Source organism: Sinocyclocheilus anshuiensis, unplaced genomic scaffold, assembly GCF_001515605.1.
Source record: "Sinocyclocheilus anshuiensis isolate Anshui unplaced genomic scaffold, SAMN03320099.WGS_v1.1 scaffold1922, whole genome shotgun sequence".
Lineage (NCBI taxonomy): Eukaryota > Metazoa > Chordata > Actinopteri > Cypriniformes > Cyprinidae > Sinocyclocheilus > Sinocyclocheilus anshuiensis.
This window is the reverse complement of record NW_015547741.1, coordinates 18,752-40,736: the sequence shown is the minus strand read 5'-3', so window position 1 is coordinate 40,736 and position 21,985 is coordinate 18,752. Positions and strand designations below refer to the sequence as shown.

At 35.8% G+C, this 21,985-nt stretch overlaps 1 protein-coding gene across 1 annotated transcript in view; it reads left to right on the top strand.

Annotated features, from left to right (window-relative positions):
• The window catches only part of LOC107704472 (receptor-type tyrosine-protein phosphatase mu-like), a gene marked incomplete at its 3' end in the record, with an annotated part of 101,046 nt that overhangs the window by 62,801 nt on the left and 16,260 nt on the right, over positions 1 to 21,985 (top strand). Inside the window, exons 2-3 of the mRNA XM_016507402.1 lie at positions 3,189 to 3,311; positions 20,907 to 21,181. Of these exons, the coding sequence (XP_016362888.1) occupies positions 3,189 to 3,311; positions 20,907 to 21,181 (398 nt within the window). The remainder of the gene's footprint in view (positions 1 to 3,188; positions 3,312 to 20,906; positions 21,182 to 21,985) is intronic.

The following is a 21,985-nucleotide window of genomic DNA, read 5'->3' as shown; positions in this document are numbered from 1 at the left end:
CACACACACACCTGTTTACTGTAGTTACAAACACAACATTTTACTGTTTGCTTTTCTAGTACAACCCTCTTTCTTTAGCTCAAGTATGCAAACCTCTTTGCACATGCACTGTAATATGTATTATATTATATTGAAAGTCAAATTTTCAAATGAAAATGGCAACGTGATCATTTCATAAAGTATGCGGTTTCATTTTTGCTGGAGGAAACAGCTGTAGTGTGATGAGGAAACGCAGCGAAATTTTACAGTAGATGGGGAACCGATTGCTCCCCCGTGATATTTTGTAAACTGTATTTATGACAAAGAACTGCACAGTTGCAGATATTATAACAATCTATCGATAAACACACACCTTGCCCCCTGTTTCTCGCTCTGCGCCGCCACGGTCAGCTTATTGAAGAACGCACTGAAAGACGGGGAGGAGCCGAATCTGCCGCTGTATTCATATGAAATTTAAAGGGGACTGAGGCGATCACGAATTCATGTACAGTTTATGGAGCTGATCGCAAAATTTTTAGGGGGGCTGAGTAGTCACTTTCAGCCCCCCTAAAAGTGGCCTAGCAACGCCCATGTTCTACAGTATACATCCTACTCTGTATTGTTGCATACACTCATTATGGAAATAAAAAGGGTTGTGAACACACACACACACAGAGTGATTGATCAGATCTGGCATGTAAAAGGTGTTTTTCTGCTTTTCTTGTTTATGCAAGCATTATGGTGCATTTGTGCACAGAGGAAGGTGTGTGTGTGTTAAATGGGTGTGTTTGGTTGCTGATTTGTGTGTGTGTGTGTGTGTGTAGCAGTTCCTGTGTTGATTTACAGTGAGTTTGCGAGTACTGCAGCGCCGCGTCCTGAAATATTCATTTATTTTACCATTATTTTCCATTTGCTCTGGAGTGCACAGAACTTTTGGCCTTGCGTCGGCTCGTTCAGATGCACTCAGAATAAATCTCAGTGCAGCGCTGATAAGCAAAGGGGCTAAAAGTGTGCCAATAATCGTTTCCTCGCACCTGTTCGTTTCTGTTTACCCATAATTACAGCCTTAAACATTCATTTCACTCGGACGCTGGTCGTAGTTCTGCAGCGGTCCATCAGTCACGGCCGAGCTTCAGTTAAAGCTCTGAATTTACAGTAAAATATGCTTACATTCAAGAGCAGTTTTATTCTTTTAGGGCTTTGTGTTTATTGTTGTAAAGCACTTTCAATTTATGCCGTGCTATATCAATAAATCTGACTTTGACATTGACATTCAATGATGCACAGCTAGACTTTTTACATTAAAGGTGAAGTTTTGATGTTTAAAGCAGCTAGTTAGTTGCACTGCAAAGAAATTATGTTTTTCCTCAGTGTTTCTGTATTATTTTCCGGTGCTAATGTCTAAATTTTCTTAATGCATGCAAAATCTGTAGACTATTTTCACATTCCAGATCCGTTTGGATCCGAAGAATCTTGAAAACTCTCTATTTTTCAATTAAAACCATATTCTATCTAATCAGCAACTTCTCATTAATGAGTGAATGTGAAATAATTTTGAATGTTACCACATTATTACTGCATTTACCCCTTTAAAAAAAAGAAAGAAATTTGAAATTCTTTGAAATTTCAAATTCCACTTGAACCAATTTTGATTTGAATAAATCATTGCAATACATTTATAAGGGCATAATTTGATTAAATTCCTTTGAATTTTTTTTAACTCATATTTGCTCAAAAACAGTCCAAATCTATAAAACATACATATTTATTTCTAACAATAAATAAATAAATAAATAAATATCACTCTAAAAAGTTTTCAAACAAAGTAATGTGATTTTAATTGCATAAACTTTCAGTTTTAGGTGAAAAAAGTGATCAGTTTTTCATGCTGCAGTGGTTAATCAATTGACATACATATTCATGTTCATCAACAAAATTCAGTTCAAAAGTGTGTGAGAAATGGGGAAAAGGCTGCATTTGTTTTTAAAAGGTTTTTGGCACTACTATAACTCCACGTACAATTTTCCAAATTTTACATTTTTGACACTAATTGTGCTCCATACATACCCGGTTCAAAAATGACCCAATCTTTTTTTGAAAGATATATATCTTAAAAACTTATTGTAAAAAAAAATAAAAAATCAAATAACTAAATACACAAATAAATACATTCTTAAATCATTTGCAAAATGCCATTCCCTTACTAAAAACTATGTTTTTTTGATGTATCTCTTCCTGTCAAAATGCACCTGAATGCGTTATGAGGGTTAAATCAAGATACCTTTACATTTAAAAAATGACTTATTTTCTGTTATTTTCCATTTACTATAAAATGACCTAAGTCTTATTTTCTGACAAATTTATCAAAATTAAGTGAGTTTTTGCTCAAAACAAGGGTAATAAAATATCTGGCAATGGGGGCAGAAAAATAATTTTCACTTTGAATAACCACATTGGCAGATATTTGTTAATAACTCAAATGATTTTGATGCATTTTTCAGAAAACGATGCAATATCATATAAAGTAATTTTGCTTCTACAGTAAGTGTATATTGATTCGAGAATACTTAGATATTTGTACTGGAAAGCAATGCAAATAAGTAAAAAAAAAAAATCTTATTTTTGCAGTGTGCAACAGATAGTCCTACAACAAACTCTTACTAAACCACGGTTGAGCCCGTCTGGTTGGGATGTGCAACCAAAAACATCAGTGTTTGACAGTCAAAGAGCCACAGAATCCGTTCAATTTTAATGTGTTCCTCTGTTCATTCTCACCTGTTTATTGCAGGAATTAAAAGCACAGATGACGGTCGGCATTGTGCGTCCCGCGAGGAGAATTAGGATGAATGAGAGCTGACGGTGGATGATATGAAGGGGAAGTCTGCTCGCACGCCGCTGTGAAATGAATCACATTTATGCTTGCTGGCGCGGCGGCAGCCCAGCGTTTAACGATGATAGAGTTTGGACACTTAATTTCTGTCATTGTGAAATTGGTATGCGGCGCAGCTAATGATGGTAATATATGTGTTGTGCCGCGCGTTCGCTTCGAATCGCTCTCCATCTCGGTTTAAGCGCTGCTGCTGTTTGGCATATTGCATTAGGAGCGGCCACATCATGACGGAAAGAACCGAGGAGGAGGAATCTTTCATTTCCAGGCCACGGTAATGGGAAAAGCGCTGATAATATAAATGTCTGTCCTTTTGTTTCAGGAGATTGTGACTTCGAGAAGCCCTTCTCGTCCTGCGGATACAGCCAAGGGCGAGACGATGATCTGGACTGGGAGCAGATCAACACCAGTGAAAAGCCTTCGCTGGACCCATGGGTGCCGCCAGGTGAGACCGTCGCATTGATCAATCACTGATCGATTAGTGGAGGTTCTTGCTTGATTGTGGCTTCCTGACAGTCGTTCATCTGTACTGATGAAGGTCAAGCTTCTCAATGGGCCTCTTCGGCTGGAAAATGTACGTTTTGAATTTTTACTTTTTTTTGCTATATCAGAATGGGGAGAAAGTTGGTGGCTTTTTTCGCAGTAGCTATGTGAACACACAAAAAAATCACGGACATGATTTGGATATGTTAAAGGTCGGAAATAAAAAAAGTAAGACTTGGCGGTCAAAAGTGACCGTGGAAAAAAATTGCTCATAAAGATTTTATAAATATTGCGTAGTATCATACAATCCCCTCAAAATTCTAAATAATAATAAAAAAAAATATATAATAATCAAAAATTATTTTAAAAATTATATTACATTGATTTTCCTGAGAGAGAAAAAACAACACACATTTCAAGTCTTTGTTCGCTTTTGACCGTGAAAGTACCAAGCATGATCCAAAAATGATGAAAAATCATGTGTATTTTTGCTCAGAACAAGTATAATAAAATATCTGCCAATGGGGTTGGAAAAAATCATCTTACTTTTTTCTTTGAATTAAGTTTATTTTATTACGTTTTATTGCAATGGCTTTGTGATGGGTCTCAGAATAATAAACCCAAAATGCTAAACTTTTTTTTTTGTAATGATTATATCTCTTAAAAAATAACTGAAAAAATCTGAAAATAAAAATAAATGTGTATTTTGATGGTGTTAATGTGTATTTTCAAAGTTTTGTTCCCTTAATAAAAACTATGTATTTTGTAGAAATTGTTATGATTCTCTTCTGGATCAAAATGGGCATGAATGCATTATGAGGATTAAATCGAGAGTTCCTTGGGGTCTTAAAAAGCTCTTAAAGTCTTAATTTACCCACAAATAAAGACCTTAAATAGGTTTTAAATCAGAACGGAACATTTTAAATTCATTAAAAGTAATGCATACACTACAAAAACATCAAGAAACATTTACTTGAGATGCAAAATGAAATGAGTTTATGCTTAAAACATGAAAAAGATATCTGTCAGTGGGGTGTGAAAGAGTTGTTTTTCTTTTAAATTAAGTTTATTTTCTGACCCTATATCGGTTCTTGTTTTAATCATAAACTCATTTCATTTTGTTCAGTTTCTCAGAAAACAACACTTCTTAATTTTGATTTAGAAAATTGAAACGGAAAAAAATACGGAACATCACATTTTTTGCTACAGAAGTTAAGTAAAAGTCTAGTAGATTGAATCAGAGCAATTCAAGCTTTAGCATTTTTTTTTTTAAGAATCAAAATTCATTAAAAAGTGGTGGAGTTCTGTTGTAAGTTGTATTTTCAAACTTTAAAGTGTCACTAATACAACTCATTGTCTGCTCTCTAGACATTTACCATAAGAAAACATATTGTGTTTCCTTTCATTTATCCTTAAATTGTATTTAATTTTATAATTGAACATATTTTAGGGTTATCGAGCACTGTTTTGTTCTAAAAGTAAAAGTAAAAATCATGGGGAATTTTTAAACATATAAACATTTCTAGGCCGTCTTTCCTTGAGGTCACTGATGATATTTGCTGTTTTACTATCCATAATCCTGAAATAATCTCCATCCGTCAGTAGAAATCAGTAGCACGACTGCGAATCACTCTCAAACTGCTTATATATCTGTGCATATTTGAATTCAACTTCACAATTGGTGGTTTTTATGCTCGTAATGGTTGAGTTGTGGGTGGTTTTGATTGCATGACTTCACATGCAGAATGAAACGGTGTAATCTGCTGGGTTTGGTTGGTTTGAGCTCTTTATTGAGGACTGTTTGAAATCTCTGTGGAGGGAATCATGGGCTGAGATGGTGTGCGATCACTACCGCACTTTATTAGAGAATAAACCCAGCAGAATCAACCCTCGGTCCTCCGAGGAAACCTTCCACCAGTAACCAGCCAGTTATCGCTTGCATTACGGTAAAAGCGGCTGGCGCTCGATATCAGCTAATGGAGGAAAGACAGAAGCTCTGGGAATGAATTTTTATATCAAAACAGGCAAATCTATTTGAATTAAAGCGTCTTTCCTCTAGCGGTGGCGTATTGGAAGTCATTAAGATGCTTTTCCCGTATTTGGAGCGTCTCTCTCTCTCTTTAATGCGGCATTGATCGCCTCTCATTTGATTTGAGACGAAGACACTGGGACTGACAGCACCTCAGGAATCAGACTAATGGAGACGCCGCTCGAGAATGAATGCATATTGTTTTCCTGTGTAATGTGATGCGTAATCGAGTGCTTACTTGTTTGTGTGTGTTTTAGCCTGATAGTGCTGGCCAATATATTGAATATTTCCTACATGTTTGTTTTTTATCTAATGTGCTTTTTATTTTGCCATTTGAGTTTTGTGAACATCTTGTCATTTAGATTAGCTTCAAGATTCAGTTTAAACATATATGTGAGCCTGGAGCACAAAAGCAATCATAAGCAGCACAGGTATATTTGTAGCAATAGCCCACAATACATTGTATGGGTCAAAATTATCAATTTTTCTTTTATGCCAAAAATCATTAGGATATTAAGTAAAGATCATGTTCCATGAAGATATTTTGTCAATTTCCTACCGTAAATATATCAAAACTTAATTTTTGATTAGTAATATGCTTTGCGAAGAACTTAATTTGGACAACTTTAAGGGTGATTTTCTAAATATTTAGATTTTTTTGCACCCTCAGATTCCAGATAATTAAATATTGTCCTATCCTAACAAACCATACATCGATGGAAAGCTTATTTATTCAGCTTTCAGATGATGTATAAATCTAAATTTCCAAAAACTGACCCTTATGACTGGTTTTGTGCTCCAGGGTCACAAATTCAACATGAAATCAAGATCATCTCCATTTACTTTAATAATTCATGTTCCTGGATGCATGTTTGTTTGTTTGTCACTGATGCACATGACTGAAAATGAATAAATCTCATTATTTATTCAGTTAATGTTAAAGTTTAGTGGCCATTATTATTTTTATTGTTTTTAATCTAGTATTTTTCATTAAAAAAATTCACAGTATTTACTTAAATATCGAAGTACTAAAAATCATTAAAAGGCTGAAAGGGGTTATAAAGACAGTAATATTATCTATTTAACTGCACTGACACCAGGGATGTTTTTTAGTATCATTGAAATACTACTATAGTTTTTATTAATATTTAGAATGAGTTTTTATTTTATATGTTCTGTTTTCAGTTAAAGTTTTAGTAATTGTATTATTATTATTATTATTATTATTATTATTTTATTTGTCATTTTTAGTAGTTTTTGTTTGTTGTTCTTGAGTGGGAACAAGCAATGGACCGAAAGATCTCGTGGACTGAGCTGTGGAAAGCAGAGCCATACCGGATCCAGTTCCTTATCCAATCAGTCTACGATGTCCTCCCCAGTCCAAATAACCTCTTCTCATGGGGCCTGAAAGACACCCCTGCATGCCTCCTGTGCCAAAAAAGAGGATCCCTGGAGCACATATTAAGTTGTTGCTCTAAGGCGCTGGGAGAGGGACGTTATCGGTGGCGCCACGACCAGGTGCTAAGGGTAATTGCTGGAACCATCAGTACCGGAATCTGTCTCAGCAAGCACCAACAGCCAGTACAGCACACAGTCACATTTGTTAAGGCGGGAGAGAAACCACAAGGGAGCAGGAACTCAGCGGGGGGACTTCTAACAACAGCTCGAGACTGGCAGCTAAAGGTTGACCTGGGAAGGCAGCTCAGATTTCCAGAAACCATCGCCACGACCACACTTAGGCCTGACATGGTCCTATTTTCAGAATCATCAAGGCAGGTGGTTCTACTGGAATTGACTGTGCCCTGGGAAGACCGGATGGAAGAGGCATTTGAATGGAAGAGAGCCAAGTATGAGGAGTTGACAGGTGAATGCCGTAACAGGGGATGGAAGACCCGCTGCCTCCCCATTGAGGTTGGCTGCCGAGGGTTTGCCGGCCAGTCATTGTGCGGGGCCCTCAAGCTCTTGGGAATCAGGGGACTGCACAAGAATAAAGCCATCATGAACATCACGGATGCCGCGGAGAAGGCATCAAGATGGCTGTGGATCAAAAGGGGCGATCCGTGGACTACACAAGCTACCTAGACACAAGTCGGGGACTGATCACCCCTGGCTGGGTCACCTGGGCGAGGGTGTATGATGTTGAAAGACCCGAAACACCCGATGACCCCAGGTAAACATCACTGATGATGTGTCTAGGGTGCACCTGGAAGGTGTATGTCAAATTAGTAAATTTAAATTAAAATGAGAAATGTTGCCTTGAAAGCTTTTTATTTTATTTCAAGTAACTTTTTTTATGGTTTTAGTTTCAGTTTCAGTTTTAGTTTTAGTTAACTATGATAACCCTGACTGACAGTATTGGATTGGAACAAAATTTTGAACTGAACTGATCTGAATAATGACTCTATTGTTGTCAGGCTCTGTTTCTGTCTTGTGTTGTGTTTTGTTCCCCACGTGAGGGACCTCCAGAGTGCCCACCCCCCTCCCCATTGGATGTTATATGGCGTGAGGACACGCCTTCCGGAGGGGGGCGTTATATCAGACTCTGTTTCTGTCTTGAAACAGATGTCTTGAGTTTTGTTCCCCACGTGCTCCATGTTATGTTTATGCCCTTATTTGGTCTTCCTGTTCCCTGAATAGGTTCATTTGTCCCAGGTGTTTCCTATGTTTATTATGTCATTATTTCCAGGTGTTCCCCATTTAGTTCAGAGTACTTAAGCCCTGTGTTTTTCATTGTTTAGTCGTCCGGTATTGAATGTCTGTATGTGTATACATCTCCTGCTATGTGTGTTTTCCTGGTTCCCTCGATGTCATTAAAATCTCATTTTTGATGTTCTCCTCGCTCCGTGCTCCCTCACAGTAGCAACGTGACAATTGTCTTCTGTAGAGCTGCTTTACAGCTGAAGTGTTCATAATTGCTGAATTTGTCAATATGGACACTATTTTCTACAATATTTTCCTGTTTATTACAGTAAAGCTGCTTTAAATCAATCTAGTGTATGAAGCGCTGTAGAAATAAATGTGACTCCACTGAAGAATATTGATGTATCAGTAGTCCTCGTGCTGATCCGTGTGTGTTCGATTGCTTATCTTTTCACGTGTGTGAGTGTGAATTGATGCTGGAGCTCGTCTCACATCTCTGATTTGCATGGAAAGTGATTGTGTGTGGGTCCTCAGTGCTGGGATACTCCACCCCCCTCGCCGAGCCTGAGGACTTCTGGGTAATTAGTGGCGTCCTGCTCTCTGAATGAGTCCAGTGAGGAAGAGGAGGAGATCCGACAGACTTCCTCTCCATCGTTCAGTCAAACTCACTTTACTCGTCACAACCAACAACACCGCAGAATCTCATATTCTTCAGGAGTCTTGCTTTTAGTTCAAATATCTATACATTCTATACAATTCATCTTTTTGACTGGTTTTCAATGAAAACGTCTAAACTTTCTAGTTTACACTTGTGAAAGGGTCAAAATTAGAAGGAAAAAAAACTCTTATTAAAAATACATAACGTCTGTTTAAAAAGCTCGTAATATGTTATGCCATGTTGCTTCTCAGATAAATGTATCTTTTTTTTTAATGTTTTTTTTAGTCAACTGCTTGCACACAAAATCTTTCCTTGTCACACAGTTTCTGAAAGCTGACACTCAAACAGCAGAAGCACACACCAAATCTGCAAAACCATACACTAATACTCAGCCTTTGACTCAGTTTTCAATTTCATTTTGCAAAACACAACACACAATTCTCTATGTAACACACACAAATCTAACAGGAAATATTATGGAAAAGGTGTTTGCAAATGTTTGCTTTTGAGATGTGTTTGTGATATTTTGAATGCAGTGCAAGAGATGTGATGCATTTTGCATTTTGTGTGTGCAATTCTTGGATTTGTGTGTAAAGTTTGAAAGAGTTGAAAATGTGTGCAGGCAAAACTGACAGAAATCCAGAATATTCGTCTCTCAAGATCAAAAGCGGTGAAATCCGTATTTTTCCTAATGAAGTCTGATCTGCGATGTTATTTGTTTTCACAGCCTCATTAACTGAGTTAAGTGTTGTGTGTACAGTAAGAGCGCGGATGGAAAGCATCTGTTGTTGCGGGTTGAGCGCAGAGACGTTTATTCTGTCTTGAAGTGTGAAGAACAGCAGGAATTAAATCAGAACTTCAATCACATGACGTCCCTCAGGAATCCGTCATTAGCATCAGGCCACAACACACTAATTACGTTTGCCGCATTCGCAGCTCTGACGAGTGTTTGTGCCGATAGAAAGTCAGACGGGACAGAAACCACCCCGTTATATGATTATAGGACAGAGGATAGTGTCCTTCTGCTTCAGTCTGACGATAAAAACTCTTGGAGAAAAAGGTTAACCAAAATAAAGTCTGTTTTTGGAGTATCACCCAAAAGTTTGGGCTTGGTAAGATTCTCTTGCTCACCGAAGCTGCATTTATTTGATAAAAAATACAGTAAAAATTGTGAAATATTATTACAATGTAAAATAACTGATTTCTATGTGAATATCTGTTAAACTGTAATTTATGTCTGTGATACGCAGCTGTATTTTCAGCATCATTACTCCAGTCTTCAGTGTCACATGATCTTCAGAAATCATTCTAATATTCTGATTTGCTGCTCAAGAAACATTTCTGATTATTAGCAATGTTGAAAACAGTCGTGCTGCTTCCATTCAAAAGTTTGAGGCAAGTAATATTTGAAAGAAATTAATACTTTTATGCATTAAATTGATCAAAAGTGACAGTAAAGACATTTCTAATGTTACAAAAGATTTCTATTTCAAATAAATGCTGTTTTTCTGAACTTTCTATACATCTGTGAATCCTGGAAAATAAAATGTATAACAGTTTCTACAAAAATATTGGGAACTTTTCAACATTGATAATCACCAGAAATGTTAAATAAGGAACTTAGTATTTTTTTTTTAAACTTGAAATACATTTTTATTTTTAATTACAATTAAATAATTTGTAATTATTCATATGACATTTTAATTCATGAATTTGAGAGCCACAGCTGGGACTATTTTTATGAAATTGAAATTAATATAGTATTTTAATATAAATGAATTGTAAACTAATAATGTAATTAAGGAAATTAACATTTTATTTTAAATAAAATAAAAAAGTCATTTATAACAATTTAAAGTTATAGACATTTCAAATAACATAAATTATAAATAAATGTATTTAATATACATTTTAAAAATTAATTAATTGAAAATGAACAAATATGTTTATATTCAGATTTGAAAATCAGCATAGAATGATTTCTGAAGATCATGTGACACTGAAGACTGGAGTAATGTTGCTGAAAATACAGCTGCGCATCACAGAAATACATTACAGTTTAACAGATATTCACATAGAAAACAGCTGTTTTACATTAAAATAATATTTCATAATTTTTACTGTATTTTTTTAAAAATAAAATTGAACCCTTAGAAGAACCTTCTTTCAAAAACATTTGAAAAAAACATAATTATTACTAATCTGCGTCTACTTATAATAATAATAATGTTTTTTGATAATTTAATAACATCATAACTCATGCTTACGGACTTACTGTAATTCTAGAAAAAATAAAAGTCTTTCCCTGTACCCTTTCATCTAGATATGAAGAGTTCATTTGCAAAAGCAGATAACTCCATTTTTAACCATTTTCAAAAATCATGTTTTTTCATTCTGTTAATCGAACTGCAGTTGGGTTATTTTGATTAGGTTACAAAATACAGCTAAATACAACTAACACAATAAAGCACAATACAAACATAAGTTTTGAGTTTTCTGTTTTTGCAAATAAACTCTTCATATAATAACCCGAGAATCTCCTGTCTGACTGGCAAACTCATCACATGACTCTGAATTAATTAGCCGGCGTTCATGGTGACTTTACGGTGGATAAAGTCATTAAAACGTGTGGGAGCGGCTGATCGCGTCACGAAGCGCCGCTGCTGGCCAATTAGCCGACAGACAGAAAAGCCTTTCCTCAGAGTTTATGAAAGTTCTTCAGCTTTCATTTGCCAGACAGACAGATAGAATGACGTTTTTTCCGTCCTCATTGTTGGAGGCAGACAAAAGCGGCCCGGCTCATTCGCTATTATTTTTCCTGCTCTTTTCTTGCGGGTTTTTTCCGGCGAACTCTCACAGCGAGAGGGTTTTTGATTGGTGGCGCAATGTGAGAATAGGCTTGTCTGCATTGACATTTGCGAGGCGCCGCCGGGCTTTTTCTCGGGCTTTGACCTCGCCAGGTTTTATTAGCAAATGAGACCTGGAGGGTTTGAGTTTAAAGAGCGGCCCCTTCCTTCCCGTTTCTGCCACATAATGATTTTCACAGGGTTCAGGACCCGAGTGTGAACAGAATAATGAGCGCCAGTCATTACTGGAAATTACAGCCGTCGCTCGCAGCCCAATGAATGTAAAAGCCTGTCGACTTTGATGATTTCTGATAATTATTCAGCTCAGATTAATCACATCTACACCTATATGCTGATTCAATTCACTTTAAATCAGGGATTCCCAAACGTTATTGTCAGCCGAATGCCTTTGACCTGAGATATTTACTTACAATAAATATATACACTACTGTTTTTTTCTGCTCAACAAGGCTGCATTCATTTGTTCAAATATACAGTGAAATGTGAAATATTATTACAATTTAAAATAGCTGATTTCAATGTGAATGCAATTGAAAATGTATTTCTGGGATGCAAAGCTGAAATACTCTTTAAAAAAAAAAAAAAAAAAGTGTTTTGTTTGGTTGTATTTATTTTATATTTATGCATATTTCTTAAATAATAAAAATATTCAAATCATGTACATTTTAAATAATGATTTATTAATTTTTCATCAACTTTCATGACATCGAGTTTGGGAAACAATGCTTCAAGTCAGTTTATTTATTTTGTTTAATAAACATAAATAATGTATTTGGTTAATATTTATTAAACTAAATGTTTATTTATTTAGAAAGTTAGTAAGTTAGTTATTTGGATATTCACAATTAATTTACTAAATGAAATAATAAACATGTTTCTTAAACTACATATTTATTTAAAATAAATAAAATAATATTTTTTTATATTTATTTGGACATGCATATTTATTGAAATATTATTTGCATAAAACATTATTTATTTATTTGGATATGCACCATTAATTGACTAAATAAAATATAAATATTTATTTATTAAACTAAGTATTTATTTAAAATGTTATTTACATAACATAATTATTTGCAAAATATTTTATTCATTTATTAATTTCTTTTTCTTTATATATTTATAGCTATTCACAGTATTAATACTATTTGTTTTCAACATCATACCATTAAAATTCTATTGTAGTTTTAGATGTGTACAATACTATGGTACTACTAAGGTGTTTTAAAGCATTATCTGATATACTACATCTACTCTTTTGCAAGAGTATTCTTAGAAGTAATGCATTTCAATGTATTGTGTTGCACGAGTATTATTTTAGGATTGAGTACACATGCTTGTTACTTTGCACAAGCAAGTTCATTAGAATGTTTGATTGGTTTGGTTTGAAAGCACATTGATAAAATTAACCATTCAGAACTGTCAGAGTGCGAGGCTTTAGTTTAATCATCGCTGTTCTCGTTAATGATCTGTGTCGTTATTTCAGGCTGCACTGTATTCAGATGTCTCTGATTATTAGAAATCTCTCACATATGTGAACACACGTCTCTTTTAATAATGTCGTGTGATGCCCGGCGTGTCCGGACTCTGTTTAATTAGCTCAGGCGTTAGTGTGACGAGCTGCCGCTATCCCAGCATGCTCTAATGAAGCATCAGGTGCAGCAGGGCTGAGATGAAGCTTCTGTGCAGGTAATGCTTTCACCTTCAGACGTGTTTTACACCAGCAGATCGTCTCGCTCGTTTGTGTGAGGAACTGGCAGACAAGCTCAAATTAAACTACACTTTCATTCAGGACTCTTGCAGCAGCTGGACTTTGGCACATGAAGCGTGTTTATTAAATCTTTAAATGACTAAATGATAAAAAAAAAAACGAAACGACACGCATGATGCTGAATCAGACACACGATTCACGACTGATACACCGATCTTTATTTGTAAAAAATAATCTGTACAAACATTGAGAGATAGATAGACAGATATATAGATAGATAGACAGAGACAGATATACAGACAGACAGACAGACAGAGAAATAGATAGATAGATAGATAGATAGACAGAGACAGATATACAGACAGATAGACAGACAGACAGAGAAATCTATCAAAATGCATCCGACCTTCAATATTAGTTTAAAGCCTTAGTATCTCCTCTCCACCCAAATCTATGAAACAATAGAGACAAGCGATTCGAGTACTGCCAGTATTATTAGGCTAATCATAAATATAAATTAAGGCTTGACATGTCAGATCAGATTACCTGATTTGAGCCACTGTTGAGCAAATGGCCTATCTCAGACCTCTCTGTAATCAGTAGTGCGGTCTCCACCTAACAACCCACACAGAAGTACTAGACATAGTGACTGGTTATTAATTAATCATCTCCCACACCTTCACCAGCTGACCCGTAACTTTCCATTACAAACCACAAAGGCACTGAGAAACATATTGTGAATCTATAAGTCAGATTGTTTATGTTTTATTCTTCGGGTTTCTTTTTTAGCTGTGGCGTGTGGCCCTCACAGCCACAATAACGCCTGTGCCAGCGGCTGCCCTAAGACCTGCTCCAGCCAGGATGCTACAGGGTCTTGTGGGATATGTGAGGAGCGCTGTGAGTGTGACGATGGCTTCATGCTCAGCGGAGGAGCATGCGTATTAGCTGAAGACTGTGGATGTTGGGCAAATGGACAGCATTATTTGGTACAGTAGCTTAGCCATCTTATTGTTATCATCACATCATTATAGATAGATAGATAGATAGATAGATAGATAGATAGATAGATAGACAGATATATAGACAGATAGATAGACAGACAGACAGACAGACAGACAGATAGATAGACATATATAGACAGATAGATAGACAGAGAGACAGACAGATAGACAGACAGATATATAGACAGATAGATAGACAGAGACAGAGATAGAGAGATACAGACACACACACAGACAGACAGACAGACAGACAGACAGACAGATACAGACACAGACAGACAGACAGACAGACAAACAAACACAGACAGATACAGACAGACAGACAGACAGATACAGACAGAAAGAAAGAAAGATACAGACACAGACACAGACGGACAGACAGACAGACAGACAGACAGAGACAGATAGACAGACAGATAGACAGACAGAGACAGATATATAGACAGACAGACAGACAGACATATAGACAGATATATAGACAGATTGACAGACAGACAGACAGACAGACAGAGACAGATATATATACAGATATATAGACAGATAGATAGATATATAGACAGATAGACAGACAGACAGACATACAGACAGATAGATAGATAGATAGATAGATAGATAGATAGATAGATAGATAGATTTGGTGTGGTTTTCTGTGTGCTCAGTGTTGAGTCATTAATCCATCAAAGGATTATGTTCTTGAGCAGAGCTGCAAACGGATCACAGTGCAAGTGCAAGACAAACTGTCGTTAGTATCAGAATGGCCCAAAGGGTCACGCCACTGCAAAGACTAAAGTTCAACAACGTTGCATTGAAAAAACTCCCGTTGGATTCGTCACTAGAACCGGGCTCACGGACCGTGACGGGGGCGTGTTTTTCCAGTGTTCAGCCGCAGCCTCTGCTCAAGCCCACATTCGTCGCGGTATCGGAAGCGGCTCTTGCTTTACTGGGACTGAACGCGGACGATGTTTTATGTGACCCGCACGGGGCTGAATGTCTAAGTGGCTCTCGGGTGATTCCGGGCTCAGATAGATAGATAGACAGATAGATAGACAGACAGACAGACAGATATATAGACAGATAGATAGACAGATAGATAGACAGACAGATAGACAGACAGATAGACAGACAGACAGACAGACGGACAGATATATAGACAGACAGACAGACAGACAGATAGACAGATAGATAGATAGACATAGACAGACAGATAGACAGACAGACAGACAGACAGAGAGACAGACAGATAGATAGATAGACAGACAGACAGACAGACAGACAGACAGATAGATAGATAGATAGATAGATAGATAGTTTGTTAATGTTAGATAATGTTAACTAATGGGGTCTGATTGTAAAATGTTATCAAAATATCAGTAACACTTTACATTAAAGACTCAATTTATGACTAGTTAGTAAAATGTATTTTTTTAACAACATTTAATAGTCTTGCCAATGTTGGACAACAAAAATATGTTACAATAAGGTTTGTTAACATTAGTAAATATATTAACTATATAATCCATCCATCCATCCAGCGGACGTCATTTACAAACCATCATTTATTTATTTATTTATTGAATCCATTGAACAGCACTTTGGGCTACTCCGAAGGCAGTAGAAATGTGCTATATAAGAAAATAAACTAAACTAACTAAATAAACTAAACAATTTTTACATCACATTAAGCTTTGTTAATGTTAGGTAACAAAAATATTTTATTAACTAAAAGGATTCTATTTATTTTTATTCCTTTAATTTTGAATTATTTAAACACAAATATTTAATTTAAATACAAAATAATTTGTGATTTTATAATTTTATATGTTGAAATTAACATCAACTAAGAAGTTTTGTTGAAATTAAACATCAACCAGGAGTGTTGTTTATTATTAGTTCATATATTAACTAATGTGTTTAACTAACAAATAAAACCTCATTGTAAAGTGTTGCCAAAATGTGTTTGTAAGTTTTACAATAAAATTCAACAGTAAAATTTGTTAATTGACTAAACTGTAAGTTAATTTATGTTTTTTATTTGCAGGAAAAAAAAATAAAAATTGACAGTATTTTACAGTAAAATTACATATAATGTGATTAACGTAACAAGGGTTCATTAATGTGAAACACATATTGCTCATAGTTAATGTTAAGTAATGCATTAACAAATGTTAACGAATGAGACCGTATTGTAAAGTATGGGGTCATGTGATGTGCAGCGGGTCGTTAGTGCAGACTCGTGTCTCTCGTCCAATCAGAAGCTGAGCTTGTTGAGCCGCTGGTCTTCATCAGACGCGGTGCTAATTGGGCCGAATGCACTATTGTGAAGGAGGAGAAGTCGTGGAGCTCTACAAACACACTCATTACAGTCCTGGCTAATTATTCCACAGACAGGAAGAGCTCGTTAGGCTGAACTGATGGACGGAGCGCTGAGACTCTACACTGATTAACACAACTTTAAATCACAGCCTCATTCAGAACTAATTCAACAACATATCAGAGAGAGTAAATATATAAAGTGCTCTTATTCTCAGTTAATAATGCTGTTCAGAAGCAGCTGAACGTTTGATGATGTGTGATGTTTCTATAGATTATTCTAGATTTATTAAAGGAATAGATCAGCCAACAGTTTATCCGAGATTAGGATGAATTTGTTTCTTCATCAGATTTGTAGAAATGTATCATTTAAGATGAATTAAGCTGCTCCCTTAATGAAGTGGCTCCTCTTTAATCAATTACCGTCACTGCGCTGATTTGAACGTGTTGATAAACACATTAATATATTCCATATGTCTGATAAACACAGCCGTGTGTGACGGTGAGACTCACTCATCTGCTCTCTGAACATGTTCGTCACGGGTCTGAACACGCAATAATCATGTCATGACCCAAGTTCATTCGCCACAAAACCACAGGTATCTGCTGCTTTTGAGAGAAAAAGGCTCTAATTGTGATTTATTTTTTTCTGATTAAAATTTGTGATTTAAAGTTTTAACAAATTTATTTATTTATGTATTTGTAATTTCTAAAATAAAATTTTCTTCTTAATATTATTCGATTTTTGTCATTTCTAAAATAAAATTATCATTATTATTATTATTATTATTATTATATTTTTGTAATTTCTCAAATAAAATTATTATTATTATTTTTATTATTTTATTTTATTATTATTATTTTATTATATATTTTTGTAATTTCTCAAATAAAGTCTTAAACTTATTTTCAGCTAGTTCCCAAGGTAACTTTTTTTTGTTTAACTTGTAGTAAATATATTAAAATAACTAAAACTAGAACTGATATAAAAATAATAAAAACTATATAAACATATTTTTTTAAACAGCACAAAAACACACAACAAAATTACTAAAGCTTTGACTAAAATTAAAGTGAAAACAGAACATATAAAAAATAAATAAAATAAGAAATATTATAATTAAATTATAAAATAATTATAACATGTTAAATAGTATTGTTGTTGTTATTTAAATAAAAATATACAAAATGTGTATTGTAATTCAGTTCAATTCAAGTTTATCTGTATAGTGCTTTTCACGATACAAATCGCTGCAAAGCAAGCAGCTTTACAGAAAATTCAAGTTTCTACATTATATTTAGTAGCAGCTTATCAGTGGTGGCTATCTCAATTTGATGTCCATATGGCAGAAATGTACAGTAAAAAATCATGAAACGTTTTGGACAGTTTTACAACTCAAAAGTGTTTCAGAACCAGTGTTGGGCAAGTTACTTCCCAAATGTAATACATTATATATTACTTATTACTGCCTTTTGAAAGTAATTAGTTACATTACAATATTACTGTCTCTGAATTGTAATGTGTTACACTACTTTTGAGTTACTTTTGAGTTACTTTCAATTTCAACGATACAAATCGCTGCAAAGCAAGCAGCTTTACAGAAAATTCAAGTTTCTACATTATATTTAGTAGCAGCTTATCAGTGGTGGCTATCTCAATTTGATGTCCATATGGCAGAAATGTACAGTAAAAAATCATGAAACGTTTTGGACAGTTTTACAACTCAAAAGTGTTTCAGAACCAGTGTTGGGCAAGTTACTTCCCAAATGTAATACATTATATATTACTTATTACTGCCTTTTGAAAGTAATTAGTTACATTACATTATTACAGTCTCTGAATTTTAATGCGTTACACTACTTTTGAATTACTTTCACTTTCAAGCACAAACCGCAATTACATTCAGAAATAATAACAGTAAATAAAGCGGAATGTTATAGGCCCTAATGAACAAGCAATAAACACAATAGCAAGTCTATAGGCTATTTTAGTTCTCCTCACTCCACAACAAATCCTTTAAATTGAACTGTAGCCTATTCAGAACAAAACAAGAATGAAAAATATAAATTGCTAAACAAGCCAAAACGAATTAATTTAAAGGGAAACTGAAAGCAAACGCCTTTGTTCTCATGCAGCCGCCTCTATCATTCGGCACGAATCCATGTTTCTATATTCGCGATGTATTTGAGTGAGGCGCCGGCGTGATCGATCAGCGGAAACATAATAACATATGAAAAGCAAGAGACGAGGGCTAAGGACCACTAAGGATGAGTCCAGGCAGGATGGCCTCTCTCCATGTCAAAGAGGGGGGCTAATGGTGGAGCAGGGGCTGTAGAGGCAAGGGGGCAACAAAAGCCCTATTCAGTATGAATGAGTCCCCCACACAGCCAGAGACAGGGGGAATTCCTGTAACTCCCCACTGTGCTGGAATGATATGAAAAGATTACCATACCAGTGGAAGTTCCACGCTATCCATGTAGCCATGGATATCCATAGGAGAGAAACTTGACCCTTGTGATTTATATAATATTGGGAAACTCCTTTACTGCCATGCAAAAACCTCATTTGCACATTTGCTCTCGTAATTTTCAGCTCATTTTGAAAATCTAGCAGTGTTCTGTATTCTGAATGGTAGAAGATTGGATAGAGCTTTTGAGGAAACTGAAGAAGGCATACTTTCATAATTATGCATGAGTGTGTTCACAAATAAATGAATCTTTGTGATTTCATTTAAGGGTGTTTCTTCAGCTATGGGCACTTTCAAAATCAGGTCAATTCCAGGCGAATTGTCAATTTTTTTCTGAAAGTAATGCATTTTCCCCACAGTGTAATTTCCACCATCTTGTTCTGTGTATTCTGTGGTGGAAATGACACTTAAAATGCTATGGAATAAAATGTACAACTCCTTCCTACTCCTTGCTGACAGTTAAAATGTTATATACAAATCATAATTTCATCTTTTGACTATATAATAAAATAATTTGTCAATATTTTAAACATTATGGCCAGTTGTAGTGTCAGCATAGTGAATAAATGTGCTTTTTTTCAAAAGTATAAATATATACAGTGCTGGGCAAGTTACTTCCAAAATGTAATACATTATATATTACTTATTACTGCCTTTTGAAAGTAATTAGTTACATTACAATATTACTGTCTCTGAATTGTAATGTGTTACACTACTTTTGAGTTACTTTTGAGTTACTTTCACTTTCAAGCACAAACCGCAATTACATTCAGAAATAATAGCGGTAAATAAAGCGGAATGTTTTAGGCCCTAATGAACAAGCAATAAACACAATAGCAAGTCTATAGGCTATTTTAGTTCTCCTCACTCCACAACAAATCCTTTAAATTGAACTGTAGCCTATTCAGAACAAAACAAGAATGAAAAATATAAATTGCTAAACAAGCCAAAACGAATTAATTTAAAGGGAAACTGAAAGCAAACGCCTTTGTTCTCATGCAGCCGCCTCTATCATTCGGCACGAATCCATGTTTCTATATTCGCGATGTATTTGAGTGAGGCGCCGGCGTGATCGATCAGCGGAAACATAAAATAGCCTACTCCGTAATTGTTGGTCATACAGATCCTTCGAAACTGCAATGTGTTTACTTTTATTTTAGGATGCGCTTGTCATCTCGGTTTCCTTTCCGTGAACTTTTGCAGAGCGCCGCGCCACAAAAATTAACCAAGGTCAGCAGCATATTTTACTTTTTTCTTTAGTTTTGTTAATCTGTTAATGATTTAAGTCAATATATATTTCGCGTATTAATTCCTTTTATATGTAGACTATGATTTAATAAAAACAGATTGTTATTTTTAGTTAAACTTAATTTGTTGCTCGTCCGCCGCATTCTTTCACTTCTCCGACCCCGCAGTATGCCCATCTCACAAATGTAGAATCCGTCTCAGTCATCTCAACCATCGAATTACAGCAACAGGAAATAGGCTAGACAAAGTATTTTACCCGAGGAATTTATTGTCTGGTGCTGTTTTGTGGTGTTGGAATTTATTGTCTGGTACTGTTTTGTGGTGTTGGTAAATAAATTCACCACTTAATTTTGAGTTAAAATATGTTGTTGTAACGTGCGTTACTGAGATTGTAACGAGTAATAATATTATCCAAATTTTATTAGTAATGCGTTATATTACTGCATTACAGCAAAAAGTAATATACTACTGTAATATCGTTACTTTTGTAATGCGTTACTCCCAACACTGGTCAGAACGCAATACGTTTCATTCACAGTAACTCACTCGACTGACAATCCAACAGTCCAGAAGTGCAGAGAATGACTGGGTTTATCATTTATTTGGGGTTTATCGTCCACAGGTTCTGCGTTCATGATGGTGAACTCAACGGCTCGGTTCGCGGGTCAGAAGGCTTTGCTCTTCATGCCGCAGCTGAAGGAGAACGACACGCACTGCGTCATTTTCCAGTATTACGTGGCGGTACGAGAGGGAGGACGGCCTGGACATCTGAACGTCTACATCAAGGAGAACAACAGCCCCATGGGTTTGCCTGTGTGGAACACGTCTGGACCGGCCCGACGCAGCTGGAGCCAGGTGGAGCTCGCCATCAGCACATACTGGCCCAACTTCTACCAGGTGAGATTCACTCACACACAGGGTCGGGAATCGAAAATCAATGCCAATTCCAGAATCGGATACTTAAAGGGGTCATCGGATGCTACATGCACTTTTACAAGTTGTTTGAAATGAAATGTGTTGGCAGTGTGTGTACACAACGTCATCATTTACTCCCGACATCTGAGCCACTGAAGACGCAGTGGATTACGTTTGTTTTTGAAGGGAATGCGCCTCGATCTACATAAATGCGTCTATGTTTGTGCGAATCAGTCGTGATCCAACCTCACTTCCAGAAGAAGTGAGTATAAGATTTTTAATGAATCTTTGCAAATCGCCTTTCCTAATAATATGCTAATTAACAAGTTTCACGATGAATGCGACATATCAACTTGTGGAAAATGGGCATCCGATGACCCCTTTAAGGTCAGGAATCGGATACTTGTTGTAAAATTAAAGGGGTGGCTGATTGTGATTTCACTTTTTTAACGTTAGTTAGCGTGTAATGTTGCTGTTTGAGCATAAACTATATCTGGAAAGTTACGACGCTGAACGTTCATTGCAAACGGAGATATCGTCTTTTACTAATTCCAAGTATGGGTCACCATACTTGGCCACATGTCACGTCACTTTAAAAAAAAATTATGGCAGTTTAATGCCTACAAAAACGGCTGGTAGGGACTACAACAAGCTTCTTCCCGGGTTCGTGACGTCACAAAACCTGAAATTTACATAAACCCCGCCCCCGGGAACATGCAACAAAGGGGGCGGGGCCATGTTGCGCTACTTTAGAGAAGAGGAAGAGTTGTTGCCATGCCGTGAAAA